Source organism: Syngnathus typhle, linkage group LG12 (assembly GCF_033458585.1).
Source record: "Syngnathus typhle isolate RoL2023-S1 ecotype Sweden linkage group LG12, RoL_Styp_1.0, whole genome shotgun sequence".
In the NCBI taxonomy this organism is placed as follows: Eukaryota; Metazoa; Chordata; class Actinopteri; order Syngnathiformes; family Syngnathidae; genus Syngnathus; species Syngnathus typhle.
The window spans coordinates 3,356,604-3,383,582 of NC_083749.1; the positions used below are offsets into that span (position 1 = coordinate 3,356,604).

The window sequence follows — 26,979 nt, forward strand, 5'->3', positions numbered from 1 at the left end:
TACTTCAGTATATTTATTATTTTTGATTGACCATACCAATTTGTTAGACACTGGGCCAATAACAAATATGACTACTTGCTCTATTACATGATTTTAAAAAGGGTGTGGGTTGTGTAAAAATGAGAGCAGCTTGAAAATGCCAAAATAGCTTAAAAAAAGTATCAACATGAGGCACAAAAATGTGTTGGTTATTTTTTTTTAGCTGCCTATATCACAGGAATTTTCATTAGCACATTCGCTAACCGTGCTAGCATTTTCCATCATCATAAATTGTGTTCATTTACAGACGCAAATATTTAGAATTTAATCTGTTTGCGGGTCACTCACTTTTGGACTTTTGTGTGCTCCGATTTGTTGCAACAGAATGAAATGCCAAAGGTGTTTATTCCAACTCCTTGATAACCAGGTTGAAGCCGATCTCTTGGTCCTCACAAGTTAAACAATTACCCACACTGTGTCTTACTTGTATTTTCATTTTGTCATATTCGTACAAACTGGCTATTAAGGATATGGAATGAATGCCTCTTCGGCAAGTGGAAAGTAACGACAACAAACTAGTCACACAGTTGAATGCACAACGATATGCAATAGTGTCTCCTAAACTCAACTCCTTGAAATGTGAGTCAAAGAAGCAAAGTCTGAAATGTACCATGAAGAATGTAGCACATGTAAACACCAACATGGACCCGCCGGGGAGAAATGACCAATTTTGAAGCGGGCCTTTTGCAATTAAGTCGCAACTTCATGTAACAAAACAAAAACAAAACAAAAAGAGACAGTTGACATTCAAAGATAGTAATCCCCCGCTTGTCCACAGGTTTTCCTTGGACGCTCACTGATGCAAAATTCTCCTTTTTTTTTATCCTTTTGTGCCCTTTCCGAAAGGCCCCAAGTATCCACAAGATGGCACCAAAGCTGACTAAATAGGAGTAGTTTATATCAGTAAAAAGCGGATGACTGTGGTTTGCTGTATTATACTGCCCCCTGGTGGCCAAGAGGGGGAGTACCGCAGATGACGCCAAACTGCCATTAATTCCCATCCATATCTGTTTGAAAAGCAACATGTGACTTGAGTTTGTTAGCAGTCCATTGTGGTCCTTGTGTATGTTGGTCCCTCGTCATCTGAAGACTCTTCATGTAACATAAAAAGTTTCCTCGCTCTGCTCGGTAACAGAGTCAAACGGCTACATTGTGGACTCGGCCACTTTGGGCAACGTCAACTCTTACCGCCGATGCCCGTTGGCCCGGTCCGCCACACTTGGGCTCCAAAAAGGCTGTTCGCTCGGTGGGCATCCTAGTGAGAGGTCTCGCCTTTGAGCTCCTGTCTGCGACGCGAGCGTGCGTTAAGACTTCTGCTCGGCCGGGGCGGGGGGCGTGGCCACGCTTTCCGGTTTGACAATCTGGTACGTGATCAAGTACTCCGGGTAAGCCTGACAACAACAACGACACAAATCACTTAAACCGTCCGCTTTGGGATTCTTTTGTGTGAACTAACTTCCACGCACACACCTGCTCTCCTCTGTAGATGACGTACTCGGCGTAGGCCAGTCCGTTGACGCTGGGCCGCCCGATAACCGAGTGATGTCCGGGCGGCGCGTGTGCCATCTTCATGGCGCTGAATTGAAGAAAGGACTTACCCAGCGTCACTCTGCAGAACAACATCTGCCTGAAAGAAAACCGAGCGAGTTCAGAAGTGCGTCCTTGCGCTGGAGGAACTCGCGGGAGATTGATCTACCTGTGACAAACGTAGCAGGAGCGATCTTTGTGGGTGGGACAACCTGTGCCGCCGCCGATGCCGTAAACGTACTGGTTGCTTTTGGAGGAGTTCTCGGCAAAGTAGATGCCGGCGCCGAACATGCCGCCGATGTAGGCGTGGCGCTCGTCGAAGCCTTTGTGGATGATGGCGTTGATGAAGGGAGAGCCTGTGAGAAGATGATGATGAAGATGCCTGTGTGCACGCCGCGGCTCATTTGATCCCTTTACCATGAAAAAGCATGCGCTCGTTGTGGTGGTTGTGATTTTCGTCAACAATCTCCTTCTGCCTGTGCGAGTACCTCTCCCGTAACTTCTTGTTCACTACCTTCTGAATCTGCAAAAATATGAGCGTATTTCATTTAAGGGACTGGTACTGGCACGCCCGTCGGCTAATGAAGCCCCACGAGCGAGCGGCGTCACCTTGATGATGTTGTACTGGCTGAAGACGCCGCCGGCGTTGCCGCCGTCGCGGTGCTCTCTGATGGTGCTCTGCAGCTGAGGACAGGATGAGAAGACAACAAGAACGCTTTTTAAAAAGAAGGAAAAAAAAAAACATGCTAATGAAATGCAAAGGCTTTGCTTTTTGTGTCTGAGCACCCTTGTGTTTTCCTTTAGAGACAAGATGTCTTTTGCATTTCTGATTCAAAGGAAGTGAGGTTCAAAAGACTCACTCCATGGTGCTGCTGGTATTAATTAATAAAAACATGCTACGAGAATGCAAAATGAGTGAAGTAATGCGGCACGACAGAGACAGCAAAGTCCACAAAAGCAATGTAGTTAGCAGATAAGCTAACAATTAGCTTAGCTTCCACCACTGTACTATTATTTATAATGTGCTTACTTCTTCCTCCACCGACTGGAACTCCTTGTCGTCTGGGGCCAGGTCGATAAGCACGGTGCCCTGGCTGGAGCAGTGGAAGGTCAGGTACGGGTTAGCACCTGCAAACACAGAACAGAACCTATAAGTCTGATTTATAAATATTATCTTCAACAAATTCCTGGAGCTAAATGGTGGCACACGTCTAAAGCACTTCAAATGAGCACCTGTAGGTGTTTGTCTCACCTTGCTGACCTCCCAGCAGCCGCTCGATGCCCTTGATGAGTTTGTGTCTGTGCCCGTAGGCGTTGATTCCGATCTCCTTTAGCTCCTCGTGGCCCATGTCTGCCAACACGTCCAGTGAGATCTGCAGACGAGAATTTCCGTTTTCACGTATAAAGCTACAAACGCGTGCAAACAAACATCTTAAATACACAACAGCGACATTATGCGAGTAGACTATCCGCTGTTAAATGTTTGGAGCAAGAGCTACGATTCAACCGAGTGACAATTTATTTTGTTTACAACAAGCAGGCACGCGAAGAACTCATCGAAAGCAAACGGTAGATAATTGGAGTCTCATTGTAGAGACAATGGCTGGCAAATATTCATGAGAGTCGGTTCGGCGCGGCGCGCGGGAAAGGTTAATGAATGCACGGCGGTCATGGAGCAACTGATCAAAGCGATAGCGGTGGAGTTTGCGAGTTTGTTCAGCGGGGAAGTGGCGAGTGCACTCTCCAATTGCAACTTGAACCTACTCTCTTCCGGGGTCGTTGTCATCGATGTTTGCGGGATTGAAGCGGCGTGTGGCGAGAAAAACTCAAAAAGTCGGTCTGATGCGAAGACGGCGGTCTGAACGAAGTGAAAGTTTCAATCGTATTTGGAGAGAAATTGCTAAATTGGTTCGTCAGGATACATTGTAGGAGGCGCAACCCCCCCATTTTTTCGAGTGATGGGGAAAATGAAGCTTCAAATATGCTTCACGAACCAGTTGTATTATTCCGACTCCTCTAGATGGCACTATTCGAATTTTTTTCAGGAGGTATTAAATGTTTGAGAACTACTAGAATAAACATGAGCTTGCCCTGAAATATTTGCATGTATTTGGTGTAAACAAGCTGTCAAGCAAGAATCAATGTGCTTTCGAAAGGCGACAAAATGAACAGCTACAGTGTGTGAGTGGTTGTTTATGTTGCGCTAAAAAAAAAAAAAAAATCTCTTCTCTCTCTACACACAGACAACACTCTCCTCCATCTCACCGCTCGGAATATCAATGCAGACTTGCTTCCCTTTAGGGGAATTAGGAGCAACACACAGGCTGCATCTTGCATCCACTCCTGACTTTGCTGCTTGGACTTGAGCCAGCTGTCACTTTCAATTTGTCTTCTGCCTCTTTTTTTCCCCCCCTTGGTCTGTCTGCTTCCTTCTCGCTCTCTCTTCATCTCCCTGCTTGCCTTCTCTTCAGAAGGCAAGGCCTTCATTTTTTTTTTTTTAATTCACCACTGCATTCCCTCCCTCAACCAGTTCTGCGTTACCTGTTCTCTCTGGAAGATTTCTCGGAGGTGTTCCAGTCCCAGACTCTTTAAGAATTGGTTGATGGTCATATCCAGTAGAGCTGGAAAAGTTGGGAGTGGTGTCAGAAAAACAATTGATAAGCCCCTCCCCCTTTGTGCCACTTTATATACGTACCCTCCCCTTCCTTCCTGTCCGAGCCGGATGCTCCGTCCGCCGTCCCGGTGGCCCCGCCCACCGTGATGTCCCCGAGGGGCGTGGACAGGTTATCGATGCTGCTGGCGGCCGACAGGCAAGATGATGGCGACGGCGAGGGAGAGATGACCACGCCCCCTGTGGCGCCTGCTGCTACTACACTGGCACTCACCTGGAAATGGGAATTGTGTGATTAACATGTGGCTATTTATTTCCAGAATATTTTTGTATTCAACAATGTGTATTCTAAAAAAAATCTGAATAAATAATCAAAACTGTGTGTTCTATTTTCAAGAAAAACGACTTTGAGTGTAACACAGTTGACATTTGCAGGTGCTAACGAGACAAAATGTCACATGCTAGCTCGGCAGAGCGCTGTCGAGGTACAAGCACGGACAGATTTAATCTTCTGCCAATACCTGTGCGACGTCAAACATGATTTCAAATCAATAAGTGTCCGTCTTATGAGCAAAGATAACACAAACCACTGTGGCCTGTGGTTTCAGACAACTGGGCAAGGCGTCGGGTGGCATGGCATCGATCAGCAACGCTCTGATGTCATCGGCCTGCAACGAAAAGAAAAACTTTTAAGAGACCGGTCCTGGAACTTTTCTGACACTCATTGGAAATTGTGCTCAAGAACGTTTCATACTGTTGCCAAATCCAGCGGCGTTTGTCCTTCCTGGTTCTTCATGGTGGGATCGGCCCCGTGGGCCAAAAGCAGAGCGCAGAGCTGCGTCCGCCCCTTCTGCGCCGCCTCGTGGAGCGGCGTAAAGGCCCATTTGTCGGTGGCGTTCACGCACGTGTTGTACTTGATGAGGAGGGCGGCGATGTCCACATGCTGGCACGTACGACGGGCGAACATTAAAAGCGGCTCGGGAAAACAAAATCCCCTATCTGCAGCTATGAATTAATTCTAACTCCTTTGGCCAGAACAACTGACTCATATTTTCCTGTGATTTGACTTCACTGGCCATTACTGCTTTCTTCTCAGTCAAAAGTCGAGGGAGCGAGGTGTAATACAATCGGCGAAGAAGCTATAAAATGAACACAATATGCTTCGCTTTGGAGCGAGAATCTTGTGAATTATTAACTTCATCATAACGCTTGTATTCCCACCTCTCATTTTCTCCCACCCCTTTTCATTGTTCTTCCCACTCGTGCGTCTTGTCGCCATCTACGCAACGAAGCCCCCCCTCTGAGAAGCAGCGGGAGATGCTAAATCGAGTGTTTGCGCGTGTCTCTCCGACAACACGTGGTATGTGAGGGAATAAAAGTGACTCGTGTCGTTGTGCGTCTTACCCCGTACGAGGCGGCGTTGTGCAAAGGTATCAGACCGCCTTTGTCCTGCGCGTTCACGTCGGCTCCGTGCTCCAACAGATACTCGGCCACTTCCAGGTTGTTGTAGCCAGCTGGACGGCAGAGTGGGAGTTAGAGAGGTTTGGTAAATGCTAGCGACGACAAATATTTTTGTAGCGGCAACTTTGGGGCTCCTCTTGCAGGCTTGGTTTTCTCCAAACTTGTGTCTTTATTTTTAATAGTTCATGGCAACTGTGCACGCTTAAATTAAAACTTGACACATGAGAATGCCAATGCGCCCCAAATCAGGCCAACTTCAGATATCAAATGATAAGAACGTATCCAGATAAAAAGTCAATCCAGAATGTAATCTTCAAGGAGACGTCAGTTGAAGAAAATGTCGCCTCGCTTAAGATTCTCCTCTCTCTTGCTCAGCATGTTTTAGTCAACATCGCTGAATTCATCAGCCCCAGCATGCATGAAATATGGATTTACAAGTGCGTGCGCCTCTGAGGCGATGTAACAGAGCGCTGCATTCTCAAGCCTACTTGGAGATTAGACATTGATTGTCTATGCGCGTCCCTGAGAGCATATCTTCTCAAAGCTTTAGCCCAAAGGACAACACTATCATTACCTTCCAGCGGCCACAACATTAGGTACACTGTTTACCTGCGAGATGCAAAGGGGTGGAGTTTCGTCCCTGCGTATCCCGACAGTTGATGTTGTCCGGGCTGCATAATTTCTGCACTCTGGCCAAGCAGCCCTTCTTGGCTGCATCCAGCAAGGCGGCATCGCCTCTCAGGAGGTCCTGGATGTCCGTGTCGCCGTCCTTCACCAGGTCCAGGGGTGTGTTTCCATCTCTGTTCTTTTTGCTGGGGTCCGCGCCGTGCTGTGGGTGGAATAGAAAATAAATGAGTCGAGCAATAACATGAGGGCGAGGATTATCCGCAAGAGACAGGACAGAAGGCGGCACATTATCCGTGGATGGCGAGAGAAGACATTTTTCCCGTTCCAAATGTCTCCTATATAATGCTTTTATGTTTTATTTATATGTGCACTTTGAAATCTGCTCATTAAATCTGATGTTATGGAACTACTCCCCTGGAGGGGATTCATGTCTGGCTGCCAAATGTGAATATTTTTTTTTTGTTTTCAGTCTGTTACAATATTTTCGGCCCACTTTGGACGAGGTGCTTTTATGCTAATTTAGTACGATATTGATCCTACGTCCGGGGAATACATAAAGAGCTGCGTTTAAAAAGCAGGCAGGGACGCAATCATGGATTGAACGATTGGCGGTGTCTGAGAAGAAAATAACATTGAAGTCATTTTAAAGAGGGCAAGAAAATAATATGCTTTTTCATGGACACTTCTTCTGTGACATTTTGCACAAGTGGCAATATGGAAAAATGCTACGACTGTAGAATTTCTCTAACAGTACTAGCATTTTCCAACTAGCGCGTTTGAATATATTTGCCAGTCAAACATCAGCAGCTCTTCTACTGACTGTATTTGAGTTCCAGACATGCAAAATAAGATTTCATAATTTTGGAACTTTTTCAGGTTTCGCAAGAGTGTGACATCGCCGAATGCATTTCGAGCAGGGGACTCGCGGTGATGCAAGCGGATTTATTTCCGAGCACAACTTTTGCACCAAAAAAAAAAAAAAATCAGCACAAACAGGAGACAAAAGAAAACCCACTGCTGAACTCAGAGAGAGAACATCCAGAATCAAGCGGATTAACACACAAGCTTTGGTCGTGTGAATGTGTGTGTATCCCGGGGGCTTAAGGGAAATGAGGCAACTGATGTGTGTGTAAATGTCATTTGGGGGGAAAAAATAAATAAAAAAAGCATGTGGTGAACTGCCACCACACTGGACATGATTCCATTTTATCGCTTATTCTTATTTGTTTTATTTTTTTTGACGTTGAAGGACAATGAAGTGTTTCCAAAACAACAAGTCTTGAGGCGCAACATTTCCTGTTGTGACACTTTTTCCATGTACTTGAAGTCTCTTGCTCTAATAATTTATGCAGCTCCATATGGCAGCGTTGCAGTGGTGATGTAAGCTTGTCTGGCGGTGATTATGAAAGCCACAAAAAAAATAAATAAAGGAAAAACACAAAAGAGAAACTGCGACACTTGTTTGCATTGCTCATTCGGACTGATTTGACTGCCAGGTATTACGCAACCGTTTGCCCCCCGACTTGGATCAGGGAGCAGAAGCCAAACAGTGTGCCATTTGGAATGACATTTTTGAATTGATGAAATGTCAGAAATGGCACCGTGCGAACGAAACGGCGAGGTGTCAAACTGATGACAGGTCCTCCTGTGCTTCTTTTTTGATTTTTTTTATTTTGATTCACAATCTTGAACAGTTTGAGTGTCAGGGATCCAAATTGTTTTTTTCTTTTTTAAATATCAAACTGGGACGCATAAGAGAGAGAAAAAACAAAAATGGGTCACTTGAACAAAGAAGTGGCTTAGTAAATCCTAATCATTGTGTCATTTTAGCGTGTTAAGCTTTTAAATCTACCTTGAGCAGCAGTTTGCAGATCTCATATTTGCCCTTGGCGGCAGCTTCGTGCAGCGGTGAGAATTTCCACAGGTCGGCCACGTTGACCGAAGCGCCGTGTCTGACCAGCAGCTCGGCTACCTCGTAGTGACCGTACGAGCAGGCGTTATGGAGGGGAACGAGGCCGCTGCCGAAGGAGGAGACACGTTATTGAGCTTCTGTTCATTCACGGTGACGATCGCATCAGGGTCAACGTCTGTAAAGGTCACAGCGAAATGTCGGACCCTTTGTCCTTGGCGTGCACGTCGGCCCCGTGGTGAAGCAGGTACTCCACCACCTGCACTCTGTTGTAGCCGGCGGCAAAATGAAGAGGGGTGGAGTGTCGTCCTTCCAAGTCTCGGCAGTTCACGTTCTGAGCCGTGCACAGTGACTGCAGGGAGAGGGAAAAAAAATGATTCTACGTTAGAAATTAAAACGCATCAGGATTTCAGCCCAAATCATAAACTGTGCTTTTACGGACAAAAAAAAAAGTGTGCTAAGAAATGAAATCATCTGACTACCTTGACAGTATCCAAGTCTCCGGCTTTAGCAGCTTCGAGAAGTCTGAAGTCCACATCGGAATTTCTGACAGGGACGCTTTCTACAAAGATGAAGAGAAGAAAACGCATTTGAAAAATGTGACAGAACAATAATAATGGCGACCTTGGGGCGTATGTCCTTTTGGCATGTCGACAAAAGCACAAGGCGGCCGGCCTACCGTTGAGAATCTGCTGAACAGCCTCATTTCCCATCTGAGCAGCGGTGAAGCCCTGCAGCGACACCAGCGAGGCGTCCGCCCCGTATCCTAGCAACAGACGGCAGGTCTGCAAATGGCCTGCCAGCGCCGCACGGTGCAACGCTGTTTGACCCAGCGTGTCCAAAGCGTTCACCTGCCAAAAAAAAAAAAAAAGGTTGCGTCTTTTAGGAAACCTTGATGAACATCCTCGGACATCTTTGTAAACGAGTGAGCGCTAATTTAAAATTGGTGGCTTCTATTTGAACAGAGCAATTTCATTCCATTGATATAAACAAAAGAAAAATGAAAATGTACCTTGGCGCCATGTTTCTGGAGCACCTCCATAATGTCATTATGAGCGCGCTCCGCAGCCACATGTAGGGGTGTCATAAAACTGAGGAGGAGGTGTGAAAATCAATTGATCCAAAAAAAACAAAAAAAAAACATTCTTTCATCAACTCATTTTTCTGCACTTACTCTTTATTCTTCTCATTAACGTTGGCTCCCTTTCTCAGTAACAACTCCGTCACCTGTCTCCTTTTAGGGTGGGGCGATGCGACTGCACAATGCTGAGAACACACACGCACATGAATATCCTTGCAAGTCTAGCTGAGCGCATGCCGTGCAATGGTTGCGTCTTACCAGCGCCGTTTCGTGTGTGTGAGGGTGTTTGAAGTTTATGATCTCCAATGCCAGGCTCCTCTTCGCCTTGGCCATGTCAGCTTCCCGAGCGGCTTGAAGCAGCGAATGGCCCTTAAACTCGTCTACGCACAAAACGTCAACATGTCAGCGGAATAAAAAAAAAAAACTTGACTTGCTGAGGGCTGCAAAAGAAAAAAAAGAAAAGTGGACCACTCACACGAGAGTCTCTCCTTGAGCTCAGGGGTGGGCGCCATGTCCACGGAGCTCTTGCTGTGACAGTTGAGCAGGGTGGGGTCGGCGCCGTGGCTCAGCAGCAGGGAGCAAACCTCAATCCGATTTTTGGACGCCGCCTCGTGCAGCGGGGTGAACTGCCACAGGTCCATGGCGTTGACACAGGCGCCGTGCTGAAAGGAAATAAGGTGGGTTTTGAAGAATGTGAGATTTTTGTCAAGACTCATTTTGCTCATGTCACCTTTAGCAGCAGTTCAGTAACTTCATAGTGTCCGTAGGAGCAGGCGTTGTGTAGCGGCACCAGACCACTAAAACACACAAAAGGAAAAATGTGGAAAGGTATTATTTCGTTTACAGCATTTCTGAGATAGTGATAATTATTTTATTTTTTTTTTAATCACAGCAAAGTAAATACAGCAATCGGCAAAACATTTAAAAAAAAAGCTGAGTCATCAAAGTAACCAAAAGGAATTAAAGGCTTTTTAAGTTCCATGACTTTCAGCATAGTTAACCAAATGTGAGCGGCTCTTAAAATTAATGTCGTCTTGAGGGTGCTCATTAAAGAGCAGCAAAGTTTAAGCAGCCTTTCAAGTCACACTAACGCGCGTCAAGGCTGGTCTTTATTTACTTTTGTCCGAATTTAATTTTAACTTCACGTGGCCGCTTTTTGCACTTACCCCTTGTCCTTGGCGTGAACATCTGCGCCGTGCTGTAGTAACAGTTGAACTATCCTCACCCGGTTGTATCCCGCTGCCAGGTGGAGCGGAGTGGACTAGGGAGGACACAAAGAGGGCAAGGTGAGCAGGAGGCTCGGGCGTAAATAAGAGACAAATGTTAACCGCCATCTGTGCATTGGCGCGGGACGGCTGGATCCTGATTTGGGGAGCATCGCTCAGCCGAGTGTTTTGTCAAGTCACAACTCTGCAGTGACGAAGCGATTGTTCCGCGCTTCCACCGGACTGCGGTGATAAAGAAGAGACTTTGGCCGTAAAAAGTGATGGAAAGCCGCGGTGATAAATGCTTTAAGAGGGCACACCCGAAGAGACGCTTCAGTGTCTTGTCTTACTAAAAGTCATTCTTCCCCAAAGCTGGACAACTACCGGAAAAAATGAGGAGGAGGGGGGAAAAAAAAATCCAGGATTCATTCAAACTAAAAAAGTAACACTGAATGGAATTTGGCCATTTTGGATTTTTGTTGACTTAGAACTGAGCAATATTCCGTGCGAGGCGCCATGGAAGCAGGGCGTATTAGTCATCATCCTCATTGTAAATGCAGGGTCATTGCCAATGTGTGTGCGTGCGCGACCTTATTGGTAGACTAAGCATGTAGAAATGTGTGCGAGATGGAATCAGATTCCGAGCGAGTACATCTTTCAGTGTTAGCTACCAGTAACGCGCATGTACTGTTGCATCATGTCAATCTTATGTTGGCGATATGTGACTAGAAGCGTATTAATCCGAAACGATATCTTTTTATTCTCGCCGTAGCAACAGAATGTTAGTTATGCATCAAGTGGTTATTTAAGAGCGGGATTGCGCCGGTGTGTGTGCGTGTGTGTTTAGTTTATATAAGCTTAGCATTTGCGCCACGGCAATAATGAAGTTGGCAAGGTTAAGGTCAGCTTGGCTCATGCTGTTAACACAATTCCTCTGCATGCTGACAACACATTATGTGCACTCATCTTGCCACGTCCAGAGAAGGGGATTTGTGAAACAGCAAATAAAAATGGATGCTATGAGAGAATGTCAAGAAGTTTTCGAGATGATATTTTTCCGCCGGTCGCTACGATGCAAGACCCGATACGTTTTGAATTTGCGTCTTGGGACCGCGAGAGAACAAAGGCGATAAAAAAAAGGACCCTTCGACTTGGTTGTTTTTAATCATCTAAAAGCTTTCGGGCGAGCAGTCAGGGGTGGAGGAAGACGAGGGAAATAAAGGCAACGGTAAGCGACAGCCGAGTTAAAAATGCAAATTGTTTTTGTTTCCCCCCCCCCCCGCCCTTTCTGTTGCTGTTCATATTGTGAAGACTCACAGCAGCATCGAAGAGGAAGCGTGAGAATTCCAAGATGGTGACTGGCAAAAATAATTACTAAACTGAGTGTTACTTCCTGCTCTGTTGCGCCGTGGCATTGTTCTTCCAGTTGCCAGAACGCCGCCATATGATGAACAGTGCGGTATGTTGGAGCGTGAACAATCACTGGGTCCATTTTATTTTGCCGTGGAAGTTGAGAGTACAATACATCATGGAGCCTGATGTCAGCAGAAATTCCAACAAACCAAACAATACCTCAAGGCCAATCGGAGTAACCGACTCAAACCAAAATGGTGGCTTTTCTTTTTTCCAAACCCTTTTCCAGAAAGTGACTGACAAGCAGAGAGCTTTTTCACGACAAAGAACAAAGAACGCTGTCAGTCGACGTGAGGCTCTTTGGGGAAATAGGCGCTCTTAAGAAGCCTTTAAACGTGTCTTCAAGTAGCACATTTTTTTTCTTTGTCTACCTGGCTGTCAATCTGTAACTTTTGGTTTTTTTGGGGGGGGGGGGAATTTCATTTGTCAGTGAGAGAGAACTCACAAAACGGCATGAGAGGAGAATGACAAGTGTCACGTTAAGGAGGAATTTTCACCGTAATTTAATTTAAGTGGAAAGTAATCCCCATCAAGCCGTTAATTATCCCCCCCCCCAAAACCAGGATAAAATGGTACTGGCGTGAAAATATATTCCATCTACTGTGCATGGCTGCTTTTAGTCAGAGCAATTTTAAGAAATGCCGCACGGGGTCATTTTCGAACAGGCTTAGACTGGACCCATTCGGATTGCATGCTGAAGCTTGGCGGTTGTTGATTTCAGCGTCATTGAGCTTCAGATTCACTTAGTGGTCCGTTTTGTAGAATTTAATACAGCTGATGACCCCCCCCCCCCCCCCGCACGTCCTGAAGGATGACGGCCAGACATGCTGTCACGCAATTACAGGTGAGACGGTGATATGATGCAAGCGGGCTTTGGAAGAGCGTTAAGAGGGGCGCTAAAGTAGCCGTAATTACAGACGAGTGCTCCTTGGGGCTGTTATGGCATCAATGTGACATTCAGTAAAACGGCCCCCTCTGGCTGTTCCTCGAGGTTTGCCTAACAAGTTTCAGCCCAAAAAAAAAAAAAAAATCGGGTGGGCAACCAAACAAAGCCGACTTTTATTAATTCTTTATATTGGCCGGTTTATTTGACTTTATTTGTCTTATTAACGGTCAAGTGACATCAACAAAGCCTTTTTTTCCTCAAGGTCCTTATTTTTGTTTACATATATAAATTTTTTAGAATGTTTCAATGTCAATATCTCAATATTAATTAATATTATAAATATAAAATGAATTTTTTTATTTATATATATATATATATATATATATATATATATATATTTTAGAAGGTTTCAATGTCGATATCTCAATATTAATGAATATTATAAATATTATAAAATGAAAAAAAATATAAAGCATAAATGAAAAATATATACATTTCAGATGATCCCCCGGCAGCCTGCTAAAGTTTACTGCTAATTGGCTCATTTGAAGCTATGGAGGCCCGGCAGCAAGCAAGAACACAGCAGGTGGATGGCCGTGTCACCCTAATGACTTTCCCGCCGCCGCTTTTGGTGGATTTTCTTCACGTGTGGCCAAGATTTGTTCTTACCTTGCGGCCGTCACTGGCGTGGCAGTTGACGTTAAGCGGTGTAAGCAGAGCCATTAGCTTCTCCTCGTTCCCGCTCCTGCGAACGTACACGGGCACACATTAGAGAGCATCCGCCACCGTGGAGGATTAGTGCTGTACCTCAGCGGGAGAGCACGGAGGGGTGCAGGGGGGGGGGGGGGGGGGGGACAATGAGATAAGAAGCCTGAAGGACTGAAGGGAAGAATTTTCATTTGCAGACTTACATGATTTGCGCGTGTGTGTGTGTAAAGAAAAAAAAAAAAAAAGGCTGCTTCAGAAGACAAGCCTTGAAGAATGAAGATAATGTTCATGTTCCTGATGAATTTCCTGGTTTGTGGGCTTACTGCCCTGGCATTGGATAACCAGAGGGGAGAGTTGCCATGGCAACGACCAATCGAACTCGGATTCCTTAGACAGCTCTGAACGAAGAATCTGTCAGAAGTCAAGGAAATGACTGCTGTCTCGCTCGATTAACCTTGTCATTTTTTTTTGGGGGGTGTCCTTATCCTTTCTGTCTTTTTGTTTCTATAATCTGAAAACCGACCTCCACCTTTCCACCAAGGATCATCGACTGTAATTTCCAATCACTCTCCTCTCATCGTCTGGAAACAAAAGGTATTAGCCAACCTCGTGCTTCTTTCGCTCAGTTACAACATCCTCCCGCCCCCGCAAGAGAAATTCAAAACGTCCGATTCATCATTCATTCTAAATTCATCATATAGTGGTCATGATGATTTATTTAACCGCACAGCTATTTGGTCTGAGAATTAATATCAGACTGTACCACTGAAGAGGTATATAACACTTGTGCAGCGATGATACGTGGGCCGCCCAAAAAAAAACAAAAAACAAAAACCTTATCCCATAAGCCATGTGTGGGAGTTACGTTGCCCAAACTATTTAAAGTAAGAAAAAAAATAAAAGTTCCACTGAAAAACTACTAGAAATACATCAGCTGTGTGGATGACACCCTGGGACGACCTGCTGACCCCAGTCAGTTCAGTCAATGATGAACGATATAAAACAGAAACAAAGGGGTGGTGGGGGCAATAAGCGGGATACCCGGGAAAAGGTGGCAAAAGAGGCAGAACACAAAATAAAACTCGCCGTGGATAAATTGGATAAAAGATGGAGGGGCACAAACCAGAGAACAGCGGGGGAAGAAAGTACAACCTGGGTGAAGGGATGTGAGGGTGGGCGTCAGAGGAGAAAGAAGCGAGGATGCCATAAAGTTGGAGGAGGCGGCGAGGAGGAAGAGGAGAAAGGTATTGGAGGAGGAGTGGAAATAAAAACAAAAGAGCGTCTGGTACTCACCTCGCTGCCTCCAGCAGCTCATCCTTCTTGTATTCACCTAGATGGTTACAGAAGATCATGGTGTCAGTCGACCGGTCGCTAACGCACAGACGCGGGTGAACATGCTAAGAACACGCACACAAAGACACACACACACACACACACACACACGCACAAACAGGAAGGATCTATCTCTGGAGAGAAGGCGCTTTTCTCAATCTCCCCCCCGGCTTTTTTTGCGACTTCCACATTCCCGCTCAGTGCGCACCCCGCTGGCTCCGGTTGCCGTGACGATGCGTTGCCGGCAGCGACCACAGCGCGTTCATTGTTTAGGCGAGGAGCGGCCGGCTGACACACGCTCTGCCGCTATCCGTCCGTCCATCCCTCGCGTCCCCCTTCGTCGCCGGTATGGCTAACCGCCCTCGATTATCGCGCTCCATCATTCCCCCTTCGCAGGCGCCGTCTCCCTGCTTTTGTCTCAACCCCCCCCCCCCCCCCCCTCCCCTCGTGGGCTCTGGAGGCGCTGTTACCGTCAGGAAGCACAACAGAGATAAACAAACCCCTCCCCCTACCTCGCTTACTCTCTCTCCAACCCGTGCGCGTTCGTAGCCATAACCCCCCCCCCCCCCCTCCAGACGGTCAAAACATAATCGACATCTCATATGTGCTGCATGCAAGGGAATCTGCAGCAGCACTTGCTTCATTTGTATGTGAAGCAAATGGCTCGCCCGCTCTGTCTGACTATTACATTATGCATTGGCAGCAATTAGAAATGAACTGAGAGCACTAAAAGGCATGAGCATAAATTGGGGATTTGAGAGGAATGAGTTAATAGAAGCCACAAATATATAATAACAAAAAAAAAATGGCAGATTGAGTAAAAGAGTCAATATAAACTTTTGAAATGAACAGTAGAAACTGCTGAAACTCGACCCGGATGATCAAATCGGAATTTCACGCATTTGATGAGAATCCAAGCCTGAAAACAACTATAAACTTTTTTTTGTTATCACAGTGACAGCGCCACCTACTGGTTAAAGGAAACATTTTCTCATCCTAAATGTTTTTTTAATGAACTTTTTGATGATCTTAATCTCCACCAGTCAGAGGCACCGACATCTAAATTTTACATGCTAACAATTTCAAAGTGGACCTTAACGCGAGTGACCTTTTTGAAACACTGCCTCAAGGAAACAATCTCCTGCATCTTTGCAGAACAAAGTACAAAACTGAAAAAGGGAATTAAAGAGACGCAAATGTGATGGAGAAGCCAACGAGGAGGATGAGCTTTACGTAGTAGACGGACGGGCGGGATGGGTAAGGTGGAAAGCAGAGGCGCGAGGTTACCGAGAAGGGAAAGAGGGAGGTGGGAGGGGAACAAAGGATTTGCAGATGAAAGAGAGAAGAGATGATTAGGGATCTGGAAGCTGACATGCATGGATTTGACACGGTATAATTGGTGTTAGCCCGGCGAGGGCGGAACACTGTGACGGGGAGAAAGGGGAAGCAAGAGAAGAAATTGAAAAACTATGAATACAAAAAAGGAAATGAACGGAGAGAACGAGATCAAGAAAGTCAATGAGAAGACATCGTTTGGAAGCCATTTGTACATCACATTCGCCGACTTTAGCCTTTGACTCGAAAAGCCGTCAATGGGAGGGAATGAGTTTGAACTGAACATAAAGCTGAAGTACTAACAGGAACCTTATTTTGTTTTACAATATGAATGGCAAAAGGGGGATAATATGAAAAACGTTGTCCTAACATCACACATTAGCAGATTTCGCGTTGAGATGCGAATTGAATTTGCTTTCATTTCTTCCATTTTGGTGTGCGCGAAATTAGCCGCTGCTTTTTCCTCCCGTTTTGATTTAGTCCATTAATCAAATCCTGTCAGCCTACTGCAGAGTGGCCGCTTGCCTTCAGTGACTCGCAGGGGTGTTGCGGAGCCGAGCATCCATGTGGAAAACGAGGCAATTTCAGCCGCGAGGAATACGCTAAAACGGGAAGTGAGGCAACGCGGACAAGCGGCATCTTTACTTCGCAGGTATTTCATTATGTCTTGGATTAAAAAGGCAACAAATCAGAATAATGTATTGATCCTGAGGTGCGAGCGCCGGAGTGAGCGTGAACGAGGTCCAACGCATTCATCACTGGAGACTAATCGAATAGCGGCCCCTATGATAATCAATGAGCGTGTCACTGATTAGGTGAAGAAGGATGCAAGTAGGAATTCACTTTTGCTACTATTGTTGTTCTCCGATTGACGACTTTGCATTTTATCTTGATGACATCATCCACCTTTGGCTCTTGACTACATATTCGCCAGTTCCTGTTGTCCCAAAAGCGCAGATCTCCACGTTGCATCTCAATAATCCAAAAAGTCTGACTTCTTAGCCCTTGGTGCCCTACAGATGCAAATGTCCTCCAAGCTCTTATCTCTCCTGGCTCATGAAGTATTCATTACAGTCCGTTAGTTTGCTTCGCAGTTCAGAAAACAAGACCTGACCTTTTTTAATGATGTTAACTCGCCTGTGCCCTGGTGAAAAATAAACTTTTTTTTTTTTAATCACATTGAAAATAATGACCAGCGGATACGACTGCTTAAGCGGGATAAGTAAATTAAAAAATTCCCAATGAAAATGAACGTTTTTTTTTTTGTCTGGACCTATGAGGATTGTGTGACCTTTAATCTTCAAGTCTACCAGTAGCGGAATGTTCCAAATGTCACACCGTTATTGCCTTTCACTTTCTGACCTAAAACTGAGCAACACAAAAGCCTTCCCAATAGTCCAGCCTTAAAAAGTCCTTTACATTTGAAGTAGTCCAATTTCACTGCTAATCCCCTAATTTAAATTTATTTATAGATTATAATTATAAATTTATTCTAAAGACCAACAAAAAAAAAAAACGACTATAATGTGAGCAGAGCAGAACCGGTAATGTACTTCTGGCGTCCACAGTGAAGAATTGATCTGGGAGACCCTGAAGAAGCTCGTCCACGAATACCAATCAGAGGTAATTAATATCGTTAATGGACTGGCTTTGCTCGTGTGTTTGTCTGCTTTATTACTTCCATTCCAGAGGCTTGTTCAAGAGGAGTAAATCTTCATTCATGATGCTGAGATTAACGTGGCTAAAATGACATTTCCGCCGTGAATCGAGAAGCAAACATTTAAGCATTCTTCCACAACCCATGTATGGTATGGTTTTATTTTATTTGGATCAATTCTTGCAATATCATTTTTTTAAAATCTATTTACATTCATTTGATATATTTTTTGTATTTATTTATATAATTTGTTTGTATCTATTTATACTCATTTTGTATTTAATTTTTGTATTTATCTTCTAAAAGGGCTACAAATCTCATCCTTTAGTGGCAGCTAATGTGTTCCTGCATACTCGATAGACTATTTAGAGAAGAAGTCGTGCAAAATAAACAAATAAAAATCGGCTGCAGACTTGTTTTACGGAACTGCAACAGGGAGGACTCCAATTGTGAGTTCAATGCATCGCTAATAAGCTTTGCTCCCCAAACTTTATATCCCCTCATTTGCTTTGTGAAAGAGAGAAGCTTGCCTCAAGGTGCTTTAGAACTTCTCGTAACAAAAACTGCCGACGTATTCCCGACAAATGGAGCAGAGCGGTTTGAATTTGGAATTGGGCAGCAAATATTTTGACAAAGATGTCTGTTCAGCCTTACAAATGAAATTGCTTTCCGCTTTCTTAATGATCAGCTTTTAGGAAAATCGTTAAAAACACGCCATCTTTGCATTCGAGTCGCGAGTGTGTCATTTGGCGACGCACTTTAGTTGTGACAGAGCCATCGAGCTAATTTATGGGTCAATATAAGCTGTCCTCACCACTGACAGAAGCTGAAAGCTGTCTGTGCTAGCCTGCGGCAGAGATGAAAACCTCTAAATCACAAAAAGGTAGAACATAAAAGACAGGGAGGGGAGGGGCGGAGGGGAAAAAAAAAATCTTGTGCAGTTTGTCACTGTAGAAATTTGTATAGTGGTGACAAAGTCTGCACACCCCTGTAAGAAAAAAAAATTCAAGTTTTTTGTAATGTGACTTTAAAAAATAATAATTATCAATATGGACACTGTCGCAACACCTTTGACCTTTTATGACAGCCCTCGAGTCTTTTGGGGCAGGAGTGTAAATTGCTTTCGGAATTCATATGTCCCCGTCTCCTTGGAGAAATAAGCTCCCTCGGTTTAAGATGTCACTACAAGAATGTCAGGGAAAAACAAATTGGAACATCTGAACTTTACTTGGGGGTGAATCAGAAGCTCATTAAATAGTGGGTACCATTTGAGTTTGATCGGTTCATCCTGAATGCAACCAGTTTTAAAAGGGTGTGCACACTTGTGCAAGCACATTCTCTGAGCGGTTTCATTTTTACATTTAAATTGAATCGAAATGTAAATATTTTTTTTAATCTGCCAGTACCGTCTGATTGGTTCTAATATAAATTTGCTACCATCTGCTTCTTTTGAAAATTGGAATATTCGTCACTTGATTAACCAACACAGCACAGCAGAAGACGGCGGATTTACCAACATCATTAAAACTTCCCATCGATCGGGCTCATTAAAAAAAAAAAAAAAAAAAAAAAAAAAAAGGAAATTAGCTCAGTTGGTCGTAACTATTCCAAGAACAACTTTAGTACCGGCCAGTCAAGAACTGAAAAGATGCTGAGAATGCAGCCATGATGAACTGAGGGTTGCAACACTGACACCTTCAGGTTCGAAAGAGGTCTGCATCTGAGGAAATGGACCGAGGAATGTTTACTAACGATCAGATGGAGCGTATGTTGACTTCTTTGGCTACAATGAGCAGCTCCGACTGTGAATTACGGAGGTGCTAGCGTCATGCTGCGCGGCTAACCGGGCTGCCAGTAGAACTGCAACATCACACAAAGAGAATCGAATGATGAAGGGCGACCTCAAAAGTCTTGTCGAAAAGTCTGTTCTACACGCTACGTGTGTTTTTTTTTTCTTAGTTCAAATTGACAGCAGTCAAACCGTGGCTCGCTTAGCGAATGTTTTACCCTGAGCGGTGGACTTCGGTTTGAATCTTCAAATTCAATTCAAGGCTCTCAAAGCGGGGCGTCACTGTCTCAACGGTGAGTGCCCACCTCGACTTGTTGCCATGACGACGAGGAGCCAAAATTCACCGCTGGCCCTCGAGGTATTTATGCGTTTTTGAAAATTAGATAAGAGAAGAAAGAATGGATGGTGGCTGTGTTTTTTATATATATATTAAAAAAAAAAAAAAAAGTGCATCTTGGGAAGTCGGTGTTACAAAGCCTGCTGGAGGTGAATGAGTCACTTGAATAAGTCGAGCTGGAAAACATTAGCCGGTTAAAATAAAGTGCAGCTGGAGTTGAGTCCCCGCAATCATCTTTTTGTGTTTGATCAAAACGACTGACTGTGTGGACGTGCTGATGCGTGAGCCATTTCATGGTGTTTTTCAATTAACAGATTTGCTGAGAGTATTTAGTTCAATTTCTCACACTGTTCAAACATATCCTCGGGGCATAATTTATTCTGGTCGTGAGATTTTTTTTTTTGGGCACACGTGGTTCTTCTGGAAGTATTGTGTCTTACAATTTGGCGCTCAATTATATTCACAGTAGGCAAAACAAAAAAGCGGGAGACTAAGTAATAGGTCCAATTAAATCTCCATTTCTGCAAGGTGTATAATGCAAGTTGGTCCTGTGACATGGCTTAATGAGTCCTCATTAAGAATAGTCATTACAGCGCCCAAGGTAAATTGCCTTGCCTTGAAAAGGGTCGATTGCAGTTTCTCATTTATGTAAATGAATCGATTTTTCAGATTACAGAGGCTTGGATACAGCCAGATGGAGTCCGTAGTATTTTCCTTTTCTTTTAAAAATAAACCACGGTTCAGCGGGTCACTGATGAGCTACGACCTTTGTCTGCCTCACTGTAAGCTAGAAGACTCATAAATAAATGCAAAGTGCGAAAGCAGCGAATGTGCGCAGAATCTAATATCACTGGGAGTCTCACCACAAGGAATATAGCCAAGGAAATATTAATGTTGCACACCCCCCCCCCCCCCCCCCCAACTAGAATTCACGTCTGGCTTTGGTCAAGTGTGTCTGCTGCAGTCCCCTCAAGGTTTTGTGTATCGAAATTGATCTTATTAAGCAGGGAGCCCGACGAGGGGAATTGATGATGTAAGCCGGTGTTAACATTGAGGTGAGGGAGACAAAATTGATACGGCGCCCCTGAATTCGTTTCCAGGGTGATAAAAGTGAGGAAGTGAAGAGAGGAGAGAATTTGAAATGAGCACGTCTTTGTCGATTCTCTGTCATCCGGGTCATGGGAGTTCACTTCGGAGCTGGCGAAGCCTTTCGGATTAAAGGTGAAACGACTTTAAAGGCCAACAAGTGGACTTTCATCTAGTCGACGATTCTAGTTTTTTTTTTTTTTAATAAAACGTGGTACGGTTAAACAACAACATGAACAAGAAAATGAATTCTTAAAAATTTGGCATTTTGGCCTGCTCATAACAAACAAGGAACGAAAATTTGGTGACGCATTCAGCACACCCAAACCTTTGAAATAATTTTTTTAGAGCTTTTAATAACGGATGAATCTGTTGAATATTTTGCCAGTTAATCAAATTAACAAAACACGTTCGGGTTTTTGTCCATAACGTATAACGGACAAAAATGTCGATCATTGTTTCCCAAAGTAAAAACAGATTTTATTTTGACTCGACACAAAAAAACTAAATCGATTAATCGTCACACCAATCGATTGTTCTTTTTTTTTTTTTTTAAATCTGGGTGTATAAAACTACTTTTTTGGCCGAGTTCTCCAGGAAAAGAAATTGTCCACAAGAATGGACATTGGCTTTTGGTCATGCACAACATGAGAAGAACACAAGTCAACATAGAAGTGGCACCGACCTGTGAGCACAGCCTTGGCGGAGGGTTCAGCCAGGTCCAAAGCGGATTTTCCGTCCGTGTTGCGGATGTTTGGGTCGGCTCCGTGCTGCAGTAGAACTGTGCAACAACAGGGCAGACACAGACAGTAGCTCAGCTCCTGGACCGACATGCAAACTCCCTGACACACGCTCCGACCCAGTCCTCCTCCTGAACCGTATCCGAACACGGCTCTTCCCGGACCGCCCCGCTGCTCCCGAACTCTCCCCGCCGCTTCGCATCTCTCCCCTCCTCTGTTGCTAGCGCTGCTCCCTCGCCTGGCCCCGGCTGGCCCCGTCCTGCGAGCCATGCCGCCGATGTAAACAGACATGCCGCCGCGAGAGCGGCGAGGGCAAGGCTACGGCACGCCGCCACGCAAACGACGGACCAAACAAAGCGGCTACGTGACCGCCTCCAGAACGCATCGCACTCGCGGAGACCAGGGGGGGGGGGGGCGGGGGTTGGGGGGGAGGAAGGAAACTAAAACAAAAAAAAATAAACGGCGCGCAGCTACAACTAATCGAGGTGGCGGCGGTGATGAGGCAGCGCGAGTGGAGAGACTCTGGCTCTCGCTGGCGGTGTGAGAGATGCAGCGGAGAAAAAGATGAAAGAGGTGGGGGTGGGAAGGGGGGGGGGTGCAAGTCAGAGGATGGGAGAGAAGCACTGGAGAGAGAGCAAAACAAGCCCAAGAGTTGTTTGGCTAAGGGGATGCATGTCCACGATGATTTTCAGAATGAAACTATCAATGGAAGCATTAGGATAGCAATTTACAAATGGAATACAAATAAAAGGGCATTGTGCCGCCCATTGCGATGAATTTTATAAGATTAACACGACCCAATGTATAAAATATCATCAAATATGTCGGGGTCTGCAACCGTGATGCAACCAGGGAAAACGTAAAATCAAGCTCCTTGAATTGAAGAAGTCAAAAAATGGCCAAGGTGCCTAATTTGGATTTTAAAAATGAAAGTCACGTATTGATTAATTCCATGTATAATTTGTTTTTGTTTTTTTGAAGCCGCAAGCTAGGCTGCAAACTTTGTAACGCATCGTATTCATTATTCTTCACGGTAGCAAGAACGCTAAGAAGTTTGACGCCAGAAGTGGCGATGAAAGCTGTCAACACACTTTCCTCATTCCTCGCCCGGCTTTCTGCAGTGGTTGTTTACTCGGAGTCACTTTAGTGCGTCATTAAATGTGTCAGGGTTTTAAATTGCATGTTGAGCACGTTGCTATAATTAACGGCTCGCTAAATGTTCTTCGGCAGCGTGCCGACATCATCGGAGGGGTTGCAAAACATTTGACGGCTGCTTCCTACGGGCGTGAAAAGGATGATTGGGGAATTTATCAGCGACAATGGGCCTCATGAAAGAGACCCATAATAACTCGAGAAGTGTTTGTTGACTTCGTGCCTGAAGCCATGTACAAAGCACAAGAGTCGTCTCGTTTCCATTAATGCTGTAGCGATAGCGGAGGGAAAGAAAACGAGAAATCAGGAAGTCTTAATATGGGCGTACCAACTAACTGTGCTAACCAGCCAACGTGCTAATCTTTACGACACTGAAGTGACTTCGTGAAAATCGAATTAAAGCGAATGATTTAAGTTCCGACCAATTTATTTGGGTGCTTCAACTTCCATCGTTACACTTAATATCCAAAAATTCGGCGCATTAGCAAAGAGCAGCCACTCCTGGCTCTGCTCCGTGTCGTCATGGTAACAAAAGCCATTCACGCCATTGTCCCAGTCTCAATCATTAAGAAATAACATGATGAAATATCAATCCATTTTCAACCGATCAAATGCTCAATCTGATTGTGATCATTCGGTGAGGCGATATTTGCACGCGACATTCCGATCGACTAACGATGCTTCCGCTTCATAAGTGACATTTATAATCTTAAAAAGCTGAGCTCGGTATTTCGCCACGGCGCTGAAGTCGATATCGCCACTGCTCGGGGCCTCAGCCGCTTGCTTGCCACTGTTGTGACTGCTGAGAAGCTCCCAAAGCGTGCAGCCTTTGACAAGCGTGCATGCCAAACCAGTACACACACACACACACACACACACACACACACACACACACATGCCAATTTATCAAGCTCAGCTGCAGCAAAGAAGCATCCAGGCATGCATGTGTGTGTGTGTTTTCCTCTGCCAACCACTGACGCACAACGATCCGACACCCACTCACCTCTCGACAAAAAATATCATTTTGGCTCATCCCACTCAAACACACATTGATACCCGCAGAACATTGGCTGCATCCGCAGTGATGCATCAATCATAAAGTCCAACCATCTATTTTCTATTGTGCTTGTCCTCATTATATTTGCTGGAGACCATCCCAGCAGACACGTCTGGGTCCCTTTATAAAGATTTTAGTAAATCAGCTAAAAAAAAAAAACCCCACACATTTTACTCGCAGCGATATCACAACCCGAATGAAAGAAAAATCATTGGTGAGTCATACTTGAGGTTTTCCCAATATCTTTTTCTGACAAATGTGACCTTGCTCTTGACGAGCTGCTGGGCTAAGAAGGAGATTAATTCCACGCTCAAGTTGTCTGAACCTCGCAGAGGAGGGCAGACAGTTCGTCAGAAGACTCCAAAGTTGATTTGGACGTCAGCGCGCCGCCAAATCTCTAACCTGGCACTATGACATTTTGGCAGCAGCTCTGCTCAGAATAAAATCAAGACATGAAAAAAAAAAGATAATCTTGCAACCATGGATTATGTGTATCTCAAAAAGTCTTTTTCGCGTTGAAATGAACGAAATTCACATTCATTCGTTCCAGGCTTTGATTTGCATTTCTGATAACGCTCTACAACAGGGGTGTCAAACTTTTTTTCGCGGGGCGCATTGTAGTCATAGCTTCTTTCGGAGGGCCATTATGACTAACCCCAACAGTTACCTTAACCCCAACCCTAACCCCTAACACCAACCCCTAACCCCTAACACCAAACTTTATGTATAACGTCATTATATCGCCTAAGACTTCAGTTTGTAAAACAGTACAGGATTAATTATGCGGCTTTTTAAGGGCCAGACAGTCTACCGATGTTATTGCCCCAAATGGCAGCGGGAGCAAGGTGACACAAAGGATCATTTGCGATTACGAAAACGTATCAAGCTGTTTATATTAGGATCCTAAATACAATCTCGCGCAGCTTCGAAGTGCAATGTTGCCACGCTCTGTAATAAACGGTGGTGCAATAATTGCCAATTATGCCTTACTTGCATCTTTTTTTAACTGGGCAAAAAATAATAGCTCGCAGCATGCGGCTCATTGCAGATGATTACTGTGTGCTTCCACTTCTGAGCATAAACAGGATATAAAAGGCATACAAGTTGGCTACAACGATGAGTCGTTTTTAATCAATGGCGCACAAATGAAGATAAATGGACTTTGCTTGCTTTCTGGTCTCTACGTCATCTTTCAATCAAACTTTTCAAAACACGGGACTTCCCTTACCTATGCAGACGTCGATCTTGCCCTTGATTGCGGCCTCGTGTAAAGGCGTGTAGTTCCAGTTGTCCCGGGCATTCGGCTCAGCGCCCTGACACAGCAGCAAGGACACCACCTGAGCGCAACACAAGATTCTTTACTCACCATTACCAGGTAAATGCTAGAACTGGAGAAACCAGCTCCCCAAAAGGTGTTTTATGCCCTCTGGAGGACACACGTGGTATTGCAAGACACCACTGTAGCTCCTTTGTCGTATCATGCCAAACATGTTTGGCTACAAGCGGCAAAGACAGTGGCTGGATTTATTTTTTAAATGATAACTAAAAATATTTTCATGTGAATCAGAAAAAAATGACATCAGTTCTCACCTCGGAGTGGCCAAAGGAGCATGCATTGTGTAGTGGTATCAGGCCGCCGTCATCCCTGGCGTGGACATTGGCACCGGTCTGAAGCAGGTGGTCAACCACATCTTTCCGCCCAAAACCTGTCAAGACGTGAGGGAATGTCAAAACGTGCAGAAAGTATTTGTGCTCAATCTGAAAAAGTTGCATTGGAGCATGACTAGATGGATACTACACGGCGGACCCCCCACTATTCCGGACCGGGCCGCAAAAAGCGAAGATCTGCATGTTGTTGACACCCACTATAATGACATTGAGGGGGGAAATTGATGAAAACCTTTTCCACAAAAAAAATATGCATTTTGGGGTAAAAAGCGAGAGTTATTGTGCTGACAAGGTCTTTGCGTCGTCCTCCTACCAATTTGACCCAAATTTGGCAAATGTCATGGTGTTTACCTGCAGCAAAGTGCAAGGGTGTAGATTTGCGTCCAGCCATATCTTTAGCGTTCACATTCGCTGTGTCCACCAACTTTTTCACCCTCACAACGTCTCCATTCCGACAAGCTTCGAACAGCTCCCTGAAAGCTCCGTTCGGACCGGCGAGGGCATAGGCACCGCTGCCCGCGTTACCGTCACCCGTGTCGGGCGTCGATGCTGCACTCGTCCCGCTGCCCTCCGTGGTGGTCGGCGAGCTAGCGAAGCTGCTAGCGCCGCTGTTGAGGGCCAAAGCTGGGGGGCTGCTTGTTGTTGTGGGTGAGGCCGGGGAAACTTCACCATCCGCGGCAGCTTCGCGAGGGAGAAGCACGGCATCGTCAGACGGGGTCGGAGGCGAGCCCGATGGGGTGATCGGGAGTGAGGAGGTTCGGGGTGGGGAAGAAAGAATCTGAGGGGAGCGACGAGGCGTCGCCATTTTCACAACACAACAATCCCCTGTAGCAACAAACGCCGATGACAACTTCGGGTGACAACTTCCTGTTGAGGGAACCCAAACTTCCGGTTGTTTTTTTTTTAAAGAGAAACACACAAAACTACAGTAACGTAGTTCTAAAATTAACATTGGGAGATTTAAAAAAAAAAAGAAGCAACCAAGTAAGTCAAAGGCTGCTTAAATAATTTATTAGATGAAATAGTAAAATCGCAACAAAAACAAATACTGCCCTCCAGTGGCCATAGTGGTTATTACAGCGTAACATTTTATTATTAATTTATTTGTCATTCGTATTTGACACTAACAATTCTGTGGTGTCAGATTTATAGTGTAAATTTTCACTATGCAGTTACTTTAATATATTCACATTGTTTCTATTTGGTGTTTTATTATAACTTAATTTGGAAAGGCTGGACAGAGAGAAAAGAACAAAAACAACAAAAGCCAACTGAATGTGCCATGTATCACCAAGAAACTAAATACAGCACGTAAACCGGTCACACAAGGACTGTCAGCAATGTCAACAATCAAGAGGG

At 44.9% G+C, this 26,979-nt stretch overlaps 1 protein-coding gene across 1 annotated transcript; it reads right to left on the reverse strand.

Moving 5' to 3' along the window:
• Positions 1-26,481, reverse strand: LOC133163567 (poly [ADP-ribose] polymerase tankyrase-1-like). The gene is made up of 29 exons (XM_061293602.1): positions 25,972-26,481; positions 25,543-25,658; positions 25,181-25,289; positions 21,689-21,784; positions 14,761-14,797; positions 13,429-13,504; positions 10,422-10,516; positions 9,986-10,052; positions 9,731-9,917; positions 9,514-9,635; positions 9,349-9,440; positions 9,187-9,265; positions 8,854-9,025; positions 8,657-8,736; positions 8,381-8,526; positions 8,118-8,283; positions 6,248-6,467; positions 5,582-5,691; positions 4,932-5,120; positions 4,765-4,845; positions 4,262-4,451; positions 4,108-4,187; positions 2,819-2,939; positions 2,597-2,694; positions 2,176-2,250; positions 1,984-2,089; positions 1,736-1,922; positions 1,510-1,666; positions 1-1,430 (listed from the first exon to the last, which is right to left on the reverse strand). The coding sequence occupies exons 1-29, from the start codon at positions 26,423-26,425 to the stop codon at positions 1,344-1,346; spliced, it is 3,795 nt and encodes a 1,264-aa protein (XP_061149586.1). The 5' UTR covers positions 26,426-26,481; the 3' UTR covers positions 1-1,343.
• Between the last annotated feature and the right edge of the window lie 498 nt (positions 26,482-26,979).

Coding starts and splice junctions, on each gene's coding strand:
- LOC133163567 (XM_061293602.1), bottom strand. CDS start 26,425: ATGGCGACGCCTCGTCGCTCCCCTCAGATTCTTTCTTCCCCACCCCGA. Junction 6,468..8,117: donor TCTGCAAACTGCTGCTCAAG/GTAGATTTAAAA, acceptor TTCCACCCACAG/CACGGCGCGGACCCCAGCAA. Junction 2,251..2,596: donor TCCAGTCGGTGGAGGAAGAA/GTAAGCACATTA, acceptor TCCTGTCCTCAG/CTGCAGAGCACCATCAGAGA.